Genomic DNA, 18,563 nt, shown 5'->3' with positions numbered 1-18,563 from the left:
TCTCCGTCCAGTTTGTTGCATTGGTGTCTAATAATACAGAGGGTTTGTAGTGGTGGGCGGGTCTTGGATGCAGGTGAATCCGTGTCGTTTCCGCCCACCGATCTTCCTGAGCACAGTCTCTCAGCGGTGGTTAAATCCCCAGCTCACACAGTAGCGCTTAAAAATACCTGCAAACAAGGGCGTTTGGACTGGTATCGGACGGGCGCGTTTATCCCAGGACAACAAGAACCCCCTGCGGGGGTTGAGCCATAGTGTCGGAGCCCGCATGGACAAACTAACAACAACTTCTGCAACCTTCTGCCTATAGCTCTGGATTGGAGTCGGGGGGGGGGGGGTGCTCTTCAGGATTAATAGGCTGACTATAGGAGAATAAAAAACGTCAATGGAACGTGTTTCCCAGACGAAGGCTGTGTAAAGAGAAGAGATGGACCGCCGGAGGAATATTCCAGCTTCGGACGGGACACCCTCGTCGCGGCGAGTCGCCTCCCCCGACCACGGCGGCGCCAAAGACCGCGTCGAGAGGTAAGCATCATGCTAGAGTTTTTATTATATGTTAGATATTTATCTATTTGGTTCTGAACTAAGGTGTATTTATGTACATGTTGGTATGTGGTTATTTACTAAACTGCTCATCATGAAGGGGTTTTCATGGACAGATGAGGAGTGACGTTACCTTGCTTCATTCGGGTTTAGTTGTTTTGGAATTGGAGCAGTGTTTTATGCTTTTTGGAAAAAACGAAGCTCTTTTCAGTGTTCGCCAAGTTGTGATCAATTTATGTCAGGTACGAAATCTAAATCTATCTCCTACCAACATCAGCCTGACATAGCAGGCCAACTAGATTTCTTTAAAGAAAGACTTTCTTTGCGGATGTTTTCCAAATAAACTCACATTTGCATGTATTTGCTTTGGCTAGATCCCAAATTTGTGCTTCAATGCAAAAGGAAAAAACTAAATTAATTTAAGTTGACATACTAGTTTTTAGATGTATTTTTAAATGTACAGAGTAGTACTGGCTACTTCTCAGTACTGAGGGGAAAGTGCTCCCCATCAGCCTCTTTTCCCTTCAGTAGTTTAGATTATCGTGTTACGTAAGAGCTTCAAGACCAATCCATAGACTGAACCAATCCCTTGCTCCGTGACCTCTGCATCTCCAGGAAGAAAGTCGGCATAAACAAAGTGGAGACGGAAACAAAGAAAATACTGTGCCTTTTATTAATTTTGAGCTGTGTATTCAGAGTTCAACTGAAGTGGTTAGATAAGCCTTTATTTTGTGAAGGAGTAAAGAATTGCTCCGTTCATTATTAATCCCGTTCGACTAACTGTTATGTGACACCTTTCATGAAAGCATAGCTTTATGATGGCTGTTTGAGGAAGTAAATGAGTAGATTTCTATTTATGTGTTAAATCTTTATATTGTCAGGGGGTTAGTCTCAGTGAGATTCAACATATCTTTTACAATAGAGACCTGGTGGGATAGAGCTGACAGTTTGTTACCTGCACCTCACGTCAGGGTGCTCAACGGCACGCCACATCGACTCGCTCCTTTTCCACGGGGCATCTACGGGCGCTGTTGAACCGTATAACTCGGTTTTAACTCTACAGGGTGGACCCGTACGGCTTTGAGCGCTCTGAGGACTTTGACTTTGGGTCGTACGAGCAACTGATGTCAGAGTACATGGTCGTCCTCACCAGACGCTCCATCAAGTGGTCCAAACTCCTGAAGGGGAAGAAAAAGGTGGACAAGAATGTTAAATGTAAGGCTGTCTGTGTGTCTGTGTGTGTGTGTGTGTGTGTGTGTGTGTGTGTGTGTGTGTGTGTGTGTGTGTGTGTGTGTGTGTGTGTGTGTGTTCTGGTCATATCATGCTTATCTGTTAAGAAAGTGGGCAACATCCTGGTCAAAAATAATCTGCAACAAAGAAACTTTCGTGTGAGCTCAACCCTTGGCTGTGCTGCCGTGTGTTTTTTAATCTCTCGCCCACTCAGTTAAACCACCGCTAGTCCCAATCACTTAGTCACCGCTTGCAATTGAGTAACAAGCAGCAGGCAATTTACTCAAACCAAGCATCAGTTAGAAAAATAAGGGCTAGGGAGGAAATTGACTCTGTCAGGTTGCCTCAAAAAGCAATGTCAAAATCATCTCTGTGGAAACATATGATGGGACCAGTCTATAGAGCGGCTGTAGTGTATTCGCCTAAAGTTGATTCCCATCAGCCATGTTCTGTTGAGCCACATTCATATGAAAAACAATGGCTGACACCAGCAGACCTGTTTTTTTACAGATCACAATATAAATCGTTTCGGCACTCAGTGTGCACAAATCAGTGTGCCGATTCCCGTCCCCACAAACCTCTGTTAACAACGCTTGCATGTGTGTCTGCGTGTTCCACGCTAGTGAAGCGCTATGTCCGGAAGGGCGTTCCCAACGAGCACCGTACCCTGGTTTGGATGTCTGCCAGTGGAGCCCAGGAGCAGCTGGACAGGAACGCTGGCTACTACCAGTCTGTACTGGGAGCCCAGCATGACCCCAAACTGGTCGACAGCATCCGCACAGGTGAGACCCGGCTCACCTGTCTGTACAGCTGCAGACAGATCAGCTTTACCTATGTAGAGTCAACGCAGGAGTCTATGTGGCTGCAACAGGGACACTAAAACAAAATGGTTTCACTTTTTGGTCCATGACTCCCAATTGTTGTGACCCCCAAACTTTTGATGTAATGTCAAACACAATACATTTAGTTAAATATCTATAGCTTCTAAGTGAGCACCCCATATGCATTCAGGTGACCCTGACCCAAAGGTTAGGAAACACTGTTAATCTGTCTATCCATCATCTCTCCTTCATCTAGCCCTGCAGATATTGCTGAGTTTTTCAAAAAATATATACCTCAAATGTGTGTGTGTGTGTGTGTGTGTGTGTGTGTGTGTGTGTGTGTGTGTGTGTGTGTGTGTGTGTGTGTGTGTGTGTGCATGTGCGTGTGTGTGTGCATGTGCGTGTGCGTGCGTGCGTCTCTCTTCATGGTCCAGACCTGAACAGAACCTTCCCAGAAAATGTCCTATTCCGCAAGTCATCCAGCACGTGTCTCCAGAAGGAGCTTCACAATGTGCTGGTGGCCTACGGACAGCACAACCCCACCGTGGGCTACTGCCAGGTACCCCCACCCCTCTACACTCAACACACACATACCACACCCTTTCTCTACGATCATAGAGAAACATTATTATTGGGGTTTTTCCATTGGCACTTTTGGCCGCACCAAACCGTACCATGCAGCGTTGATTTGCATTTCCACTTACTATTTAAATAAACTGGGCCGCACCCGAGACCCGAGATTCCTGTATATCAGATGCATCGCCATGCACGGAGAGTAAGGCTAGAGTTACTCTCCGCACAGCTTGATTCTTTATTGTTTGTTCATTCCTGTAACTGTTTTAATTAAAAAGCATAAAAAGTTTTAAAAGGAGCGCATAGCCGTTAGTTTGGCGAATTTAGCTTGCAAATCCAAATAGGTAGTTGAAAAATGACATATTTCTTTCAGATAAGTCTTGGTGTAAAGACTGGACATTGGACAATATTTCACACAATTAGATATCACGCTGATATCGATATCCAACGCAATCTTGTCCTTATATCAAGGACATCGTGTGGCACTCTGGAAAGGTTCCGAAAAACTGTTAATCCGTCCATCCACAGGACTCGTTTACATAAATAAGATATTGAAATTAGGAAGCAAAAAGGGGACATTTTTAACACCAAACTGAATGAATCATTGCTGGTATCATTGTGTGTCGCCCTCCGTCTAAGACAACCAAAATATAAAAATTTGTCTTGAACAAATGATTCAAATTTTATAGAAGGCTAGAATATATAATAAAATAGGCAATAAAAGTGGTTACACCATTGCAAGCCATTACCAAATCTACCCATTAGTGACATCACAGGGAGTGACCACCCAGATGTATGATGGGTAGATCAACAGTTGGTACAGTCTGCTGGTTAGGCTGGTCTACAGTTTGTCTCAGACATCTGGTAATATAGGGGCATTTTAAAGTTTAGTTCATGAAGTGCTACGCCCAGTACCAACACATGGTTGCTAATGAACTGACAGCACCAACCCCGTCTTTTAATTATTTCTGTTCAGCCTAAGTTATTTAGCTTTATGTTTTATTAACATTTTTAAAGATTGAAATTTAACTAAACTAGACTAAGCTGAATCATTTGAATGGTAGAAAATGTCTTACAACTCAAAACAAGCTACTGAAGAAGTAGTGATCTGAAACCCTGGTCATGGCAGTGGTATTTCAAAATAAACAACCAAAGCAAACTTTAGGAATAATAATGGCTACTCAAGTACTAAGGATTGAATGGCTGTGGATAAATGTTTCCACAACAAAGACAACATTACTTAAAAGTAAGTCAAGTATGTGTTTTATACTGTGTGTACTACACGGTGTCTACAAAGGTTCCCCTTTTTAGAAGTTGTAAACATTCCTCCCTTACAGCCGGCTGCAAGGTGTGGTCTTATGGTATTACAACGATAATGACCGGGGGTCATTGACAGTTCTATGCTACAATTCACGGAATGTTTAAAATTAAAGTGTTAGCTCAGACGTAGAAGAAGAGACTTTGGGATTGTTCTAGAGAAGTTGATTAGGTGTATTTTCTGAACTTTTGAGCTTTGTTGCCCTCTTCGTTACTCTGTTTAAGCTTCTCTTGATATTTGGCACCCTCTTGTTTGCTCCCTGGGGCCATGTTACTAACTGGGTTGGTTATTCTGCTCTCTTCCACCTCCTACATCAAACTTTCATGTACCAGCAACTCAGTCAATAGACCTGATGACTATAAAGAGAACACTAATAAAAGATTATAGTGGTTACATATGTAATATCAATGTAATCCAGATAAAATGGTACTCTACTTTTTTAATCCCAGATGGGCTGGTTCTTAAGATAGTTATGCAACATAAATGAACCTGACAGCTGGGCAACACAGTATTAATTTGAACAAACTCTACATTTCTATTATGCTTATCAAACACATAGACTCAAAGGTGTTCACAGGCCCACATTATACGACATGCCCCAAACCCTAAGCACTGTAAAGACTTCTAAGAGAAACTCCCTCAACCCAGAGGAAAGAAACCTTGAGAAGGAACACAGAATAGGGACCAGAGTACTGAGTGGGCAGACATATAATTGAAGCAAAACACAGGTTATGATTAAGTTGTACTCTGGCTCTCCTTCTTCCCCCATTTCTTTCTTTCTTTAGGGTATGAACTTCATCGCTGGTCTCCTCCTCATAATCACCAGGGATGAGGAGAAGTCTTTCTGGCTGATGGAAGCTCTGCTTGGTCGGATACTACCAGGTGGGCATGGCCTGATAAATACCACAAGTCACATGTCTCTGTCATTAGAATCACATGGTCTCTGTGTCCCATGGTCCCCTAGGTTAAGACCTATGTTGGGCTCTCTCTCTTATTCATCCGATTCAACTCAAAGGGCTTATTTGCATGGGAAAGGTACATCTACCTAGCCAAAGAAGTAAAAAATTCTATCTGTCCCCCCTTAATTTCGCTCTTTTTTTTTTAATACAATCTCTTATCTTTGACTTTATTAAAGTGCCATGGTGTCATTTGTGAGTACTTTGTGGAATAAAATACTTACCTCTCATCCAACAGGGGGCGCAAGCACTTCATGGGGATAACATCGTTCTCTTGAGTTTGTGAAAATCCAACCATTCATGATATTACCTTTCTTCCTTATGTATATACAATGGTTTAACTATTACGTTGACATACAATTATATTCTTTTAATTATTAACTTGAAAAGGGGATGGACACACCGTTTCAGACTGCAATCATCCAACCATCTGTGTAATCCATCATCTCCCCATCCAACCTTCTGTCTTTAGTCTCCCCAATCCTCCTGTTCTTAAATGTAATTTATATCCGTGATGCTACGTTCTTGAATTGCACGAGCAGTCTATGCATGGCCATGGCATTTATCATTGCTTTGGACGTACACTACTCATGCATGTGTGCTTATAGGTACACAACTAATCGGTGTATGAACTGATCCTGGGCCATAATTATGTATTTTTGGTTCTTACTGGCTTGCAAAGTTAACCTACAGCATGTTTAATATATAAAAATACCAACTTTGTATTTTCTATTCCTATAGCCACTGTGCTAGATTGTGAAATAAAACATTTGTTTTGTAGCTAGCTACTTCACTTTGGATAAAAGCTTGTGCTGAATATAGTCTCCCTCCATCAGACTACTACAGTCCGTCCATGCTGGGTCTTAAGACGGACCAGGAGGTGCTAGGAGAGCTAGTAAGGGAGAGGGTCCCTGGAGTCTGGGGGGTGATGACGGAGCACGGCGTCATGTGGTCGCTGGTGGTCTCGCGCTGGTTCATATGCCTCTTCATCGATGTGCTGCCAGTGGAGGTGATGCACACACACACACACACACGCACACACATGCACACACAATGCATCAACTGACTAGAACCGACGAACCAAATGAAAAGTCAAGATGTTAAACCTTCTTGCAGACGGTGCTCCGGATCTGGGATTGTCTCTTCTACGAGGGTTCTAAAATCCTCTTCCGTGTTGCCTTGACGATAATCCACCAGCACCAGTCAGTGATGGAGGATGCTCGGTCACTGCCAGATGTGTGCCAGAGCTTCAAACACATGACCCTCGGGCCCTTTGTGGAGGAATGCCATCCTTTCATGCAGGTACAAGACCGGTATGCTTGGTAGCGTCAGACAGCTAGAATCTAGACTTAAGGATTTTTTCAAGATAGTGCCATGTGTGACTTTTAATTGTCTGATAACTGGCGCATATTTTACCACGCGGCTTTATGTTGATCAGACCTTTCAAAATCGACTCTATAGTAACATCTAAAGTGGGAGTGTCCGCCCAGATTTATTATGTGCTAGATTAGCCCAACAGTTGGAAAAGTCCACTGGGGTATGCTGATCTACGTCTGGTATGCCACTCCCAGATGTGATGTCACCTGTGATGAAGGGTAGATTTTGAAACGGCTTGGTATTAACATGGGTTCGGATCCTATGGGAACTCAATGATTATCTATATTCTCTCATAGCTTGGAGCTCTCTGGATCAATAACAAACATATCGTCGATGTGGGCCCTCACCTCACATTCGAATTGTACAATGCTTTTTTATATTATATTATATTTTATATTCTTTATTCAATCTTTTATTCTGTTAAAAATACACCCATAAGTTTCATGTCCTTTATGACGTTCTCTCCGTTCACTCATTTCCCATCATGTAACAATCTTAACATTCCCTAGAAAATCTTCACCGAACCAGGAAGTCTATCCATGGCAACCATCGCCAAGCTGCGGGCCACATGCCGAGCCCGCATCCTGGCAGAGGGCTCATGACCCCGCCCCTAAAGATACCTGTCAATCAAACTCACTACATTCCAGAGGAGACCTCATTGGGGACCTCACTGGACCTGAAATCCTTTTGAGTTTTGGGAAAAACTTCAAACACAATCTTTGCACTTTCTTTTGAATGTTATTGATATGTGGAACAATATTTGGAACCTTTTTGTATACAAATAAATTATACAAGTTTTTCATACGAGTCAATTAGAAATTGGTGAACATTGATACACAATGAGTTAAGTCTCTAAGAAAGGAATGTTTTCAATGTGATGTTTAAAGATCAGGCTAGCCATCTGACTTGCTCCTACCTTGGCACTTCTACAGCAGCAGCTGAGTTCTGATTGGCTGAGCAAAGCAGAGCTAGGCCCGCCTCACCAGCCAAATGTTTCTACCTCCAGTGCAAATTAATTACTCCTCCAAACCAACCATTTCACTCCAACGCAGCTAGACACTGCAATGCTGTACCCTGAATGTGGAAAGAAATAATTTGGGTAAAATGTCCCAATGTAGAATCTTGGGGTCAGGATGTTGAATGTCGCTCCAGCACATGACTTAACCAGCCCAATAAAAGTATGAACTGGTCCTCACAAAATGCAGATACACGTGTTTTTTGTTTAACAACTCCGAAACAGTGGTTTTTGTTACCTAATAGATGAGACACATCCTGTTTTTGATGCAGTCTTTATCCAATGACTTTTTTCACCTTAAATCAATATTAATAAATCAAAAATGTAAACCGCAGGTCTATAATATGCCTCCCAAACACATTTTAAATGGGACATTTTTAAATCAGATAAAAGCTTTAATTGACTTCAGGAGGATGCAAAAGTCTACAAAACGATTAAAAGTATTTTCTATAAAAATAACGAACACTAACCATTTCATATCAAACAGGAAGTAGTATTGAGACGATCATTGGAGAGAACTCTGTTCCACATGTTCAACTCTCATGGTGCAGGAATAAAAGGACAGTCTGTCAATTCTTTTTCCATGGTATTTCTTGTTTGTCCAAGAAGATATAAATGATAAACCCAGGGCAACTGAACCCAGCACGTTATAGGAAAATACCTTGTGTAATGTACTTTGGCCACAAGGAAAGTGGATGAGTAGTTGATTTCTCGGATGTTTATGCATCAAGGTGATTATCTTTCCCCAGCAGTATCATATACCTAATGTCTACTTACATAATTATTAATTAAACAACAAAACACCCAAACACATCCAAGCAGGAGTACAGGAGACTCTAAACTAGAATGAATAATACAGTGTCCATAATCGGATTTCACTTCAACATCCATAAACATGGAGTAAAATTCAACATCAAACAATAAAAAAAGCTTCACACACACGCAAACAGCGCAATGCATCCTAGATTAATTTCACTCTTTTAACAACCTTTCACTCATTCATTTTCAAACTGTCACACACACATGTGAGAGGGGCGTGGTCTGCCAAGTGAAATGGACATGTCTGTAACAATGGGGTATATCTCTAGGAAGGCGTGGCCTGCCGTATTTGAGGGTATGGTCCTTCAGGCCAGACGAGGCAGAGTATCATATAAGCTATGTGGCCTATAAGGGGGGTTTTCCATCAGGTGAGGGTTGGGTATAATCTATCATATGAAAGGGGCGGGTCTTTCAGGTTAGAGGTGACCATGGACTGTCAGGTGTTGGGGCGTAGTCTAGCAGGTTAGAGGTAGGTGTGGTGTAGGTATTGGATGAGAGATGGACCTGGTCTTTCCAGTGAAGGGTGGGCGGGATCTTTCAGGCGAGGAGGGGGTGGTCTGTGTGTTGAGAGATGGTCTGGGCAGTCAGAGGTTGGTGTGGTCTGTCAGGTCATAAGTGGCCACGGTCAAGCAGGTGAGAGGTTGGTGTTGTCAGTCAGGTGAGATGTGGGCGAGGTCGATCAGATGGTTTGGTACCCTGCGTTGCTCCTCTTCCTGCCGATCAGGTAGGCTATGAGGACCACAAGCACCAGACCAGACAGGGCGGCTCCCACCACAATGGGGATCAACATCTGGTCCTGGTCTATTTGGCACTCTTCCGCTGGAACCCCAGACAGAAACACACAACAAACAAACAGTTCCATCAAACAAGGGCCTGTTTCAATAAGCAAGTTAGGATATCTTTAAACGGAAACCACAACTCTGAGTAGAACTCAGAGTGAGTTTTTTTCCACACTGTCGGTTTCGGATAGGTTGAACCTGAAAAATCGTCAATTATGGCACTGGACTGGATCGGGAATTCCCAAGCCATCATTGCTTTTTCAGTCCTATTACTCGATGAACCCGGGTCTCAGCCTATTCTGTTTCTCTACACACTTTTACTAAGTGAGTCAGACATTTTCTCTTGAAGTTGATTTTTAAGGTAAATTACTTAATGATGAAAAATGTAACGCCTTGGTTATAGGTTAAACCAAGTTTTTTTTAAGCCTTTATATGCTACATTTTTCCTGACCACTCTGGTACTAATACTAATAGCGACAGCCATAAGAATTTAGAAATGAGTTTGATTAAAGTTATCGATCCTAGCCTGTGCGTCTGTGAGTCTTTCAGCACAAAACATTTGACTGCAAACAGAGAATATTCCCTGCATGTAATGTGTGTGAGAAATACCAGAATTGTGTACATTTCAGAATTCCTTAACAAACTCACCCTTTTTACTCTGAATGTCCCCCTTTAAAGTATTTTGTTTTTAGCGTCCCCCTCCATCCCGCTAATGCTAACAACTGGGGGGGGGGGAGGCCGGCCACTGTTGAGAAACTCAACCAAATTGCCACTGCAGCCATGGATGGGGTTATCTCGGAGCTAACATGCTGTCTGGCAGGTTAGCTCCAGGAAGGTTTCCAGCGTGAGACGCAGTGGTAGCTTAAGCTGAAGCAGCTCAGCTGTCCCAATCGGTCCCAAGTCTACATTGCTGCTTTATCGCTATACGATCATATTGATGCTCATCAAGCTTCAGCTAGAGCATCATGAAAAAGTCTTGGAGCCACCCAAAGACATTACAGTGTCCCTGTTTGACCACAAGTTGTGTGATGTCATAATCTACCTTATAGTGACATCACAAGCCGGATGGATATACCAGCCTACTAGTTGATACAGTCGACTGGGTAGCCTGGTATGTTGATCTACCAATAGCATAGGGCTGCTAAATAGGTTTACAGAGATTAACATGGCACTCAGTCTATAGTTTAGGTATTTAAGTCTGATGCCCCTCATGGACAGACCTTTTAGTGGAAAACATATCATTCATATAGAGGGCCTTTGCAAGACCTTTGAAACATTTGACATGATTTTTTCGAATGAAAAAAGTATCATAAAATATCCAAAGCTTAGTTGTAAGCAGTCTCACGCAACCCCATTGCAGGTAAAGAGCGAGCACGGGCCTACCTGTAGCGAACTGATTGCTGGTCACAGCAAACGGCTGCACCTGCAGTCTGAAGGTATTAATGGAGACCGCCTCTGTGATGATCAGACTTTGCTCCGAGTTACACGAGTAAGACCGGCCCAAGACGCTGGTCAGGTAGGCCAGGTTGCTGTTGCTCACCGACACTGGTTCTGAGGGGAACCAGAGTACAACACAATCACATCCATAAGTGGTACAAAATGGGGCGGTCTTAAGACATCAGGGTCTGTTGAGGAGTTGGACTTACCACTCATGTCGGACCAGTTGGCCACCAGCATGAGGCCACTGAGGTGGTACTTGTTGGAGGTGGTGTTCTATAAAAAGAATTCCATGTTGATTGAAAAAGTTTGAAAATGCCCTCACACACGTGCCTCCACCCACCCACCCACACAATAAAGGTAACGGTGGTGTTTACCAGAGTGAAGGTGAACGACATGTTTGTGTTTCCCTCATGGTCCAGGTCCAGGGTGGAGATGCTGGCTCCACAGGTGCCTGAAGCCGCCGTCAGGTTGGGGTGGATGTTCACTACTTCCTGGACCGTCTGGCAGGATGAAAGAAGAAGCAGAGTCATAAACACTACACACTATATGGTTAATTAACCCAGGTTCTGGGGCATGCTACAAGTAAATATTTCATGCTCCATGAGCCCGGTGTCAAGTCACTACAGGTACATGCTACAGATAAGTGTACTAAAGATAAATTCTACAGGTGAGTGCTACAGGTAAGAACATTTACCTGGATTTCTCTAAAGCGAAAAAAAAACAACTGAATGATTGGTGATTGATAATACAAAAAATGGCGAAAGTAGCGATAAACTAAAACTGCCATTTGCAATGGTAAACCGGTTACTAGTGCAAATTGCATTACAGCAGTGTATGGGAAAGTGAATGTTGTGTGGAATCAGGTGGATAATGGCATGGGAAACCATGAATCTGGAATCTGTCAAGTTTCCAGCCGTTCTTGTAAAAATAACCTGCTTGTCATTTTACTTGCTTTCAAATCACCCGAAAAGCATGAAAAGGCGCTGAAAACGTATTATGTCAGACTAACCTTACCCATTCCGTGCCTTCTCTGGCAATGTTGCGGCTTTAATTCAAAATACAGCCGTACCGGCATCGATCCGGAAGTGTTACTAGGTCTTGAGCTTCAAAGATTTCCCTGAATATCGATCCCTGTTCCCATTCAGGAAATGTTTGTGAGCATTGCAGGGAAGCAATGCGAAATGGTTTTATAACCTGCATTATTTCTCTCTGCCTCTCACTCAGGGTCTACTTGCTACAGGTGAAATCTACAGGTATAAACTACAGATAAATGCTACAGGTGAGAACATCAGGTAAATGAGGTAGCAACAGGTAGCAAACCTGAAAGAGACGCTTCAGGTAGGTACTCCATATAAGTACTTAATACATTGAGTACGGTCTAGGTCTCAGACTCACATTGTTCTTGGACTGAGAGGTGTAGGTGATGTTAAGCTGCAGTCCCATTCTGGCCATCAGGCAGGTGTCGTTGCCCTTGGTAACAGCGTAGTTCCCCTGTTCAGGGAGACCTTGGGGGGTGGGCGCCGGCACTGGCGTGGTGGTTGGGCTGGGTGTTGTAGGCACTGCCGTGGTACCTTCTTGGTCAGCCGTACAGATACTCTCTGGCAGACAGGACAAGATGGGTTAGAATTCCATGAGCTAGTTTAATGTTTTCTGGCCAGAACGCCACTTCTCGCAAGGTTAACTGACCTATCGACACATACATTAGTGACATACAAACACATGGGCCTCCATAGCTTAACTGATTGAGCATGGCATTAATACTGCAACTGTAAGGGGTACAATTCATACTGGGGCCAACCATGGTGAGAATATTGTTTGGTATTGTAGACACTTTGGATAAAAGCTTCAACCAAATAGCGAATGTATTATAAAACACATGAAAAAGTAAAGAATAAGAGTCATCTAGCAAACAGGTGCCTGCGCAGACATATAACACTGGGATAAATTAAATAAATTAAATATTTATTAAAACACATTACTTCATGAACACCTGAATTCATGAATACATGCAGCAGGACAGGGGAACACATGAATAAATGACAACGGTTTCTTAATATTAACAAATGAAAAGTCTGTCATTTCCTGTAAAGGATTATTAAAAGGATCTATCTATCTATCTTTCTAAAATATGAATAAACAAAAACAAGAGCAGTGTTACCAACGGGGCTTAAGTCTTCTTGGGTCATGTACGCCTCCATCCTAACCCCGGAGAAGGTCACTATTGCCCCTCCCACTGGGATGGAAGCGGTGCTTGCACAGCGGTAGGTGGTGTTGAGCCATGCCCACATCCCCACAGATTCTGTCATCACCGTGACAACGTCTAATGGACCATAAAAAACACAACAGCTTACTTAACTTTTTAAACACTGGATTAAACCGATACATTGTTTGACATTATAAATAGCAGAGGCCCTGTTATATTATTTATAGAATTGTATATGTAATGTTAATACTATTATTGTATATTATTTTAAGTGGTCCAGTTATCTTTAGATTCGCAATGTGCAAGATTGAGTCCCTTCCAGTAAGTGGGCGGGAGACTTTTAATGTTTAATAAACGCAAGAACAATGTTCTGTCCACTCTAACTGGCTGTGCAACTGTGTGACACAAACTAGCATAGGTCGGCTGGCTGGGTGGCATGAGTAGAAGAGGTTTTCGGAGGGTCGATAGTAAGATTCTTGTAAGATAGTAAGAACAAAGAGAGAGATAAGAGCTGGCTGGCATTCATCATTTGTAGTGTATATCGGTGTGATTCAATTTATATCAGTATGGAAATCATTATCGATCGAAATTGACAGATATTCTCATGTTCTTTTGGTAGGAGCTAGTCAAAGTGTTCGCAGTGTTAGACACTGCGAATTCAATATATTGTTAGATATAATGTGGTGTATCTGACCTGAGCTGTTAGCGAGGGGGAACAGAGCGCTGTCACTCAGGTTGTACTGTATGCTCAGCATGTTCACACTGTACATGCTCCCATTGGTAGAGAAGAAGAGCCCGAGGGCGTGGCCTGGCCCAAACACGCCCACCAGCGACACCGGACGCCCGTCGCTGCCACAAGAACTGCTGCCCTGATCCACCGCAGTGGAGTCCGGGAGGTCCACCTTTACTGTGGTCTGAGGGAGAAAATGGAGGAGAGAAAGAAACAGTCAGCCAGTGAGAGCAAGACAGAGCAAGATAGAGATAAAAAGAGAGGGGTGAAACCAGTTAACATTGTAAAGTACATGTTTGCTTTAGCTTTCTGCTAAATATGGAATACATTGCACTTTCTACATTGCATTTTTTTACTCTGCCTTTATTTTATTTTACGTCTATCTATTTTATTTTATTACTTCATTTTATTGTATGTTTGCTCTAGCTTTCGGATAAATCTTAAACTTATCTATATTATTTTAGTATTTCATTTTATTGTATGACAATGTTTCTCTGTGAAGCACTTTGAGTCTGCCTTGTGCATGAAAAGTGCTACATAAATAAAGTTGCCTTACCTTGCATATATACTTCTGGTTAACAGTATAAAATAGGTACATCTGTGGATGAGTGACTAGTTTTCCTCACCGAGGTGTTAGTTGTGTTGTAGGTGATGGAGAAAGAGGCGGAGAGATCAGCCTTGATACAGGTGGAGTTTCCCTCTCTCAACTCCAACGTCACAGCCCGGACCAACCCTAAACAAACACACACGTTTATAGATATAAAAAATACAAAAAAACAAAAAAACATCTCCCTTGCAACATAAAACCAAAAAACACAAAGTTCCATGCGGTAAACAAACAACTCTTTACCACAAGGGGGTTTAGGATTCTTTGATACCAATGATTATACTCGATGATTCATGCATTGTGGTGTAACCCAGTAGAAAATTGGGCCCTGTTATATTATTTTTTTTCCCATATTATTTCCTTAGTTCTCATAATGTTTCCCATTTCTGTACTCTGCCTGTAATATCCCCTTAATTCTCATTGTGTACCTCTTGGGTCATTAAGCTGGCAATCAGTTATATTGCTCATACTGGATTCTTATTGGCTGTATCTAAGAATACAGACCTCCTATTGGGTAGAGGGAAGTAAGCCCCGCCCCTTCACATAGCTGTGCAAAATGCGCAGACGGAACGATAACACAAGCAGACGAGGGAGACGAGTGGAAAGAACGAGTCAAACTGTGACAAGTGCTAGTTGTTTAATTGTATACACGGAGGTGAAGTTGAAGGGAAACAGCTGAAGTGAGAGCTAGGTTTTTTGAAGTCCTTGGAAACTCTGGATCGAATTCCCCTTGACGAAGGTTTGGCGAGCTAGTGGACATACCTCCTCACCCAAAGGAGTGGACCGAGATCACCTGTGCCGAGGAGGAAACCAGTCTTCCTCTACCTCCATGCTCCATCACTTGAGTATATCAGGTGGAAGCGCCACACAGGACCCGTTGACATTGACTTCGGATTCTTACTTGACATTCCCCTTTTGTTAACGCATGCTGAGCTGACCTAACCAAGGAAACTAAAGGAACAAAAACAGAACTTGAAAGAACATTTCCAAGGAATTTTTCTTATGTTTATTTGTTCTTATTTGTCCGACATTTAATGGTTAAAGAGAGTTGTTTCTTACCTAATGTTTGGTCTAAACTGTGAAAATGGCTGGATTTTCTTGATTGCACTGAACTCAACTGAATCTATTTTATTTGTCTTACAAAGTTGAATACATTCAATTTAAAAGTAACCTGTGGCTCCAGTTAATTATTGTGTTGTCACTTTATTCTTCCCTCCTAACGAATCGAGTCACTGGTCCTGAGTGTACTGCCCTAGAGGGTTACAGTACCTTTGTGGGTTTATTGTACCGTACGTTTAAGTGTGTTCAAGGACAACCTTTATATAAATAATAACGTTATATGTTTGTGTTGTATGATCAGCTGTTATCTAGTAGAGAGAAAAAGTTATTAAAAATGTTACGACCATGAACTGTATGGGGTTTTGAGTGGAAAAGTAAAGTGCTTTTCACTCCATGCCGTAAGGTTCTGGTTTCGATCCCCAATGTCCATGGTCTACCTGTAGTTATCAGTACATCTCCTTTTGTGGCTTTAGTATTTATATAATTATTAATATAGAACATTTTACTTCCAGTCAAATTGAGTGTGGGCTACTCCTGTACCTTGCTGGTTCTCATCCTGGTTATTTAAACAAAGCAGAGTGGAGTGTGTCCTGGATTGCTACTGGATCCAGCTTTTAGTTGTCAAACAACCAATCCAAGCACAATAGGCCGAGAACTAATTTCTCATTCAGTCTCATAGAACAAATGCCGTCCCGTCACGTGATGGCCGCTTGTATTGCACATTGAACAGCCCGCAGCGATCTGCGCACGCACCGTGTGATTGCCAGAGAAAAGTAATACCACTGCTCCCCATTATGGACCTCTATAAATAAGAGCACATCACAGGCAGAAGACCGATCGATACAGATCAACGCCCCTCCACAAAGCTCTACTTATGACGTCACCTGAGCGCAACAACGCCATGGCCAAAAACTGACAGAGAGGCAGGGCATTCCCGCACCTCTAGTTGTTAAATTATTTATGATCGTCAGGAGGAGGATTAACATCATTTAATGTAGCTCGTGTGTATACGCCACAAAACAATAACAACAACCACACAACATCGATTGAATGACGTCGTTTGTGTGTTTTGGGTATGAAACATGAAAACTCACCTAAAATCAACGAACAGGCGACGAGCTGGAACCACAAGTTTGACTTCTTCATGTTGCCAATCCAGAAATGTCACTTAGAAGTAACGCGATATAATAGCCGAGCGCAGTGAGTCGCGGATGGAAGCAGGTCAGTGCGCAATCCGAAAACAATAAAATCCTTTGCCTTCTATACAAGTGACACTGATTACGTCCTGGTTTCTCCGTATGCATTTATTTGTATTCATCCATTAGGTATTATAGGGCTCCGTTAGTGGCATGTTGCGCAGGAGAGCGACAGCAGACGTCAGGACGCGTTCAAGTCCCGGTGCGGAATGCCGAATCACGTGAAACAGACGTTTAGTCAGCCAGTAGTCACGTGAGCATGCACCCACACCTCCCGCTCAACGAAAGGTTCGTGGGCCATACCAAGCTCGGAGGCATGGCAGATATCCGAAGTAAAGTTTATGTTTGGAATAATATAGGGGTCGATTCAGTCATTCATCGAGCTAGAAGAATCACCAGCACCACCACACCAGACTAATGTCACACCTCAACACAGTGAGTCGTAACGAAAGAAAATCTACAACACAGGACTACTCCCACCCTCTCCACAAATAATTTCAGCTGCTCTTATCTGCTCGACGGTACAAGGGCCGCCTGGCCTGACCAAAGATAAAGACCTATACAATCGTTTTATTCCCAGTGTCAACATCTCCAAGAAATAAAAGTCCCTCTAAAAAAACTATTAACATGCACTTGTATTTTCGTAAATACCGGTAGTTGTATCTGAATATTGTTTAATATATGACAAAGCTTATGAATAAAAAAAATAAAGTGATCAGATTCTGAATAGGTTTACGAGTTCCAATGAAGGTAGCAAGAAGGTTGGCTACCCTAATAAAATAACAGTGGCTTCTATTCTGTTTATCAAAAATATATTACTGAATTGGCGCCTCATTTAGATCCTAATTTCTCATCTGGGATGAATAACGTAAATCTCATCTGATGCCTGTTTAAAACGTCCTGAAGATCTTACTTCAGGATAAATAAACCACTGATCGTCACCAGATGAGTCGTGAGGAATCCCGCGGCAAAACCGACATGTGATGTTTCACGCGCACCAACGTCTGCAAGCCGGCTGATGACTTTTGACTTCACTCGGCGGTGAGGAAGAAGGCGCACGCTGCTGTACAAGAACTGTCATCTCGAGAGATTCTTTCAGATTTTAGGCCAACATAAAACATACATATAATTGGTGCTTTTCAAAAGTAATTTGTCAGCATGTTAATTCATATTTCCTATTAATTTGACGAAATAAATTATTGTTCCTTGACAATTTGAGAGGTTGGACACGCTTCTTTTTTTTTTTCACAGCAGGCTTATGTAAAATCTCGAATCTTCACTGTGAAATTTCCAAGGCCATCATCTACACACTGCATGTGCTGCTCTGACCGACATTAGAATATGGTTTTCTAGTCTCATATCGTATCAACATTTTTAACATAACCGTTTCGATGTTGCTCTCCTTCATTTTTGCTGTTTTTTACTTCGTCAATAAATGAATGAGTTTTCAATCTATACACATCTATACAAAACAGCTCACCCAAAACGTTTTCCAGTGACTGAAATCTACAGCCATGATTTTTGTTTTAAGTAAGCTTGTCTACAAATTGGCAATCATGTTTTGTGGTCTCGTCGACTAGGTTGTTAGTTAACTTGCACAATTCATGGTAGTCTTTCAGCCCACAATCGGCTCAATGGAGATACAATGGGTATCATTGTCCCACAGTAGTGCTGGTCGTCTCCAATAGAAAAATTGTGTATTTAAGTAATGAATTTATATTAAGGGATGGAAATCAAATTACCATTTGAAGAAGGATGTAGTAGTAGCCACTAGCAAATGAATCCTAGAATAACTACTACTTACTACAGAAAAGTCACAAATCATCACCATTCATTCATTCATTAAATAACCATTTATTCAGGTTAACTTTTCCCACGCTTACAAAGAATACAATCTGAT

At 42.3% G+C, this 18,563-nt stretch overlaps 2 protein-coding genes across 2 annotated transcripts; one reads left to right on the top strand and one right to left on the bottom strand.

Moving 5' to 3' along the window:
• The first annotated feature begins 142 nt into the window (after nucleotides 1-142).
• Nucleotides 143-8,096, top strand: LOC307076368 (growth hormone-regulated TBC protein 1-A-like). The gene is made up of 8 exons (XM_079737350.1): nucleotides 143-522; nucleotides 1,604-1,755; nucleotides 2,394-2,552; nucleotides 3,026-3,150; nucleotides 5,268-5,364; nucleotides 6,275-6,447; nucleotides 6,555-6,740; nucleotides 7,325-8,096. The coding sequence occupies exons 1-8, from the start codon at nucleotides 425-427 to the stop codon at nucleotides 7,415-7,417; spliced, it is 1,083 nt and encodes a 360-aa protein (XP_079593476.1). The 5' UTR covers nucleotides 143-424; the 3' UTR covers nucleotides 7,418-8,096.
• A 47-nt stretch (nucleotides 8,097-8,143) lies between these two features.
• Nucleotides 8,144-16,859, bottom strand: lamp1a (lysosomal associated membrane protein 1a). The gene is made up of 9 exons (XM_079737349.1): nucleotides 16,562-16,859; nucleotides 14,428-14,534; nucleotides 13,766-13,985; nucleotides 13,027-13,188; nucleotides 12,264-12,466; nucleotides 11,243-11,368; nucleotides 11,075-11,141; nucleotides 10,812-10,979; nucleotides 8,144-9,468 (listed from the first exon to the last, which is right to left on the bottom strand). Exons 1-9 carry the CDS (start codon nucleotides 16,611-16,613, stop codon nucleotides 9,329-9,331), a joined length of 1,245 nt encoding a protein of 414 aa, XP_079593475.1. The 5' UTR covers nucleotides 16,614-16,859; the 3' UTR covers nucleotides 8,144-9,328.
• Nucleotides 16,860-18,563: the final 1,704 nt, after the last annotated feature.

The sequence above is a fragment of the Pollachius pollachius genome (genome assembly GCF_949987615.1).
Source record: "Pollachius pollachius genome assembly, chromosome: 5".
Taxonomy (NCBI): domain Eukaryota; kingdom Metazoa; phylum Chordata; class Actinopteri; order Gadiformes; family Gadidae; genus Pollachius; species Pollachius pollachius.
The sequence above is the reverse complement of the archived record's forward strand: the minus strand, read 5'-3'. Positions and strand labels throughout refer to the sequence as shown.

Bases quoted from the DNA above. Each gene is read 5' to 3' on its own strand.
- LOC307076368 (XM_079737350.1), top strand. From the start codon at position 425: ATGGACCGCCGGAGGAATATTCCAGCTTCGGACGGGACACCCTCGTCG. The intron at 1,756-2,393 runs GTAAGGCTGTCT...GTTCCACGCTAG, and splicing joins GGTGGACAAGAATGTTAAAT to TGAAGCGCTATGTCCGGAAG. The intron at 3,151-5,267 runs GTACCCCCACCC...TTCTTTCTTTAG, and splicing joins CCACCGTGGGCTACTGCCAG to GGTATGAACTTCATCGCTGG.
- lamp1a (XM_079737349.1), bottom strand. From the start codon at position 16,613: ATGAAGAAGTCAAACTTGTGGTTCCAGCTCGTCGCCTGTTCGTTGATT. The intron at 13,986-14,427 runs GTGAGGAAAACT...TTTCTCCCTCAG, and splicing joins ACAACACAACTAACACCTCG to ACCACAGTAAAGGTGGACCT. The intron at 10,980-11,074 runs GTAAGTCCAACT...GGTTCCCCTCAG, and splicing joins CAACTGGTCCGACATGAGTG to AACCAGTGTCGGTGAGCAAC.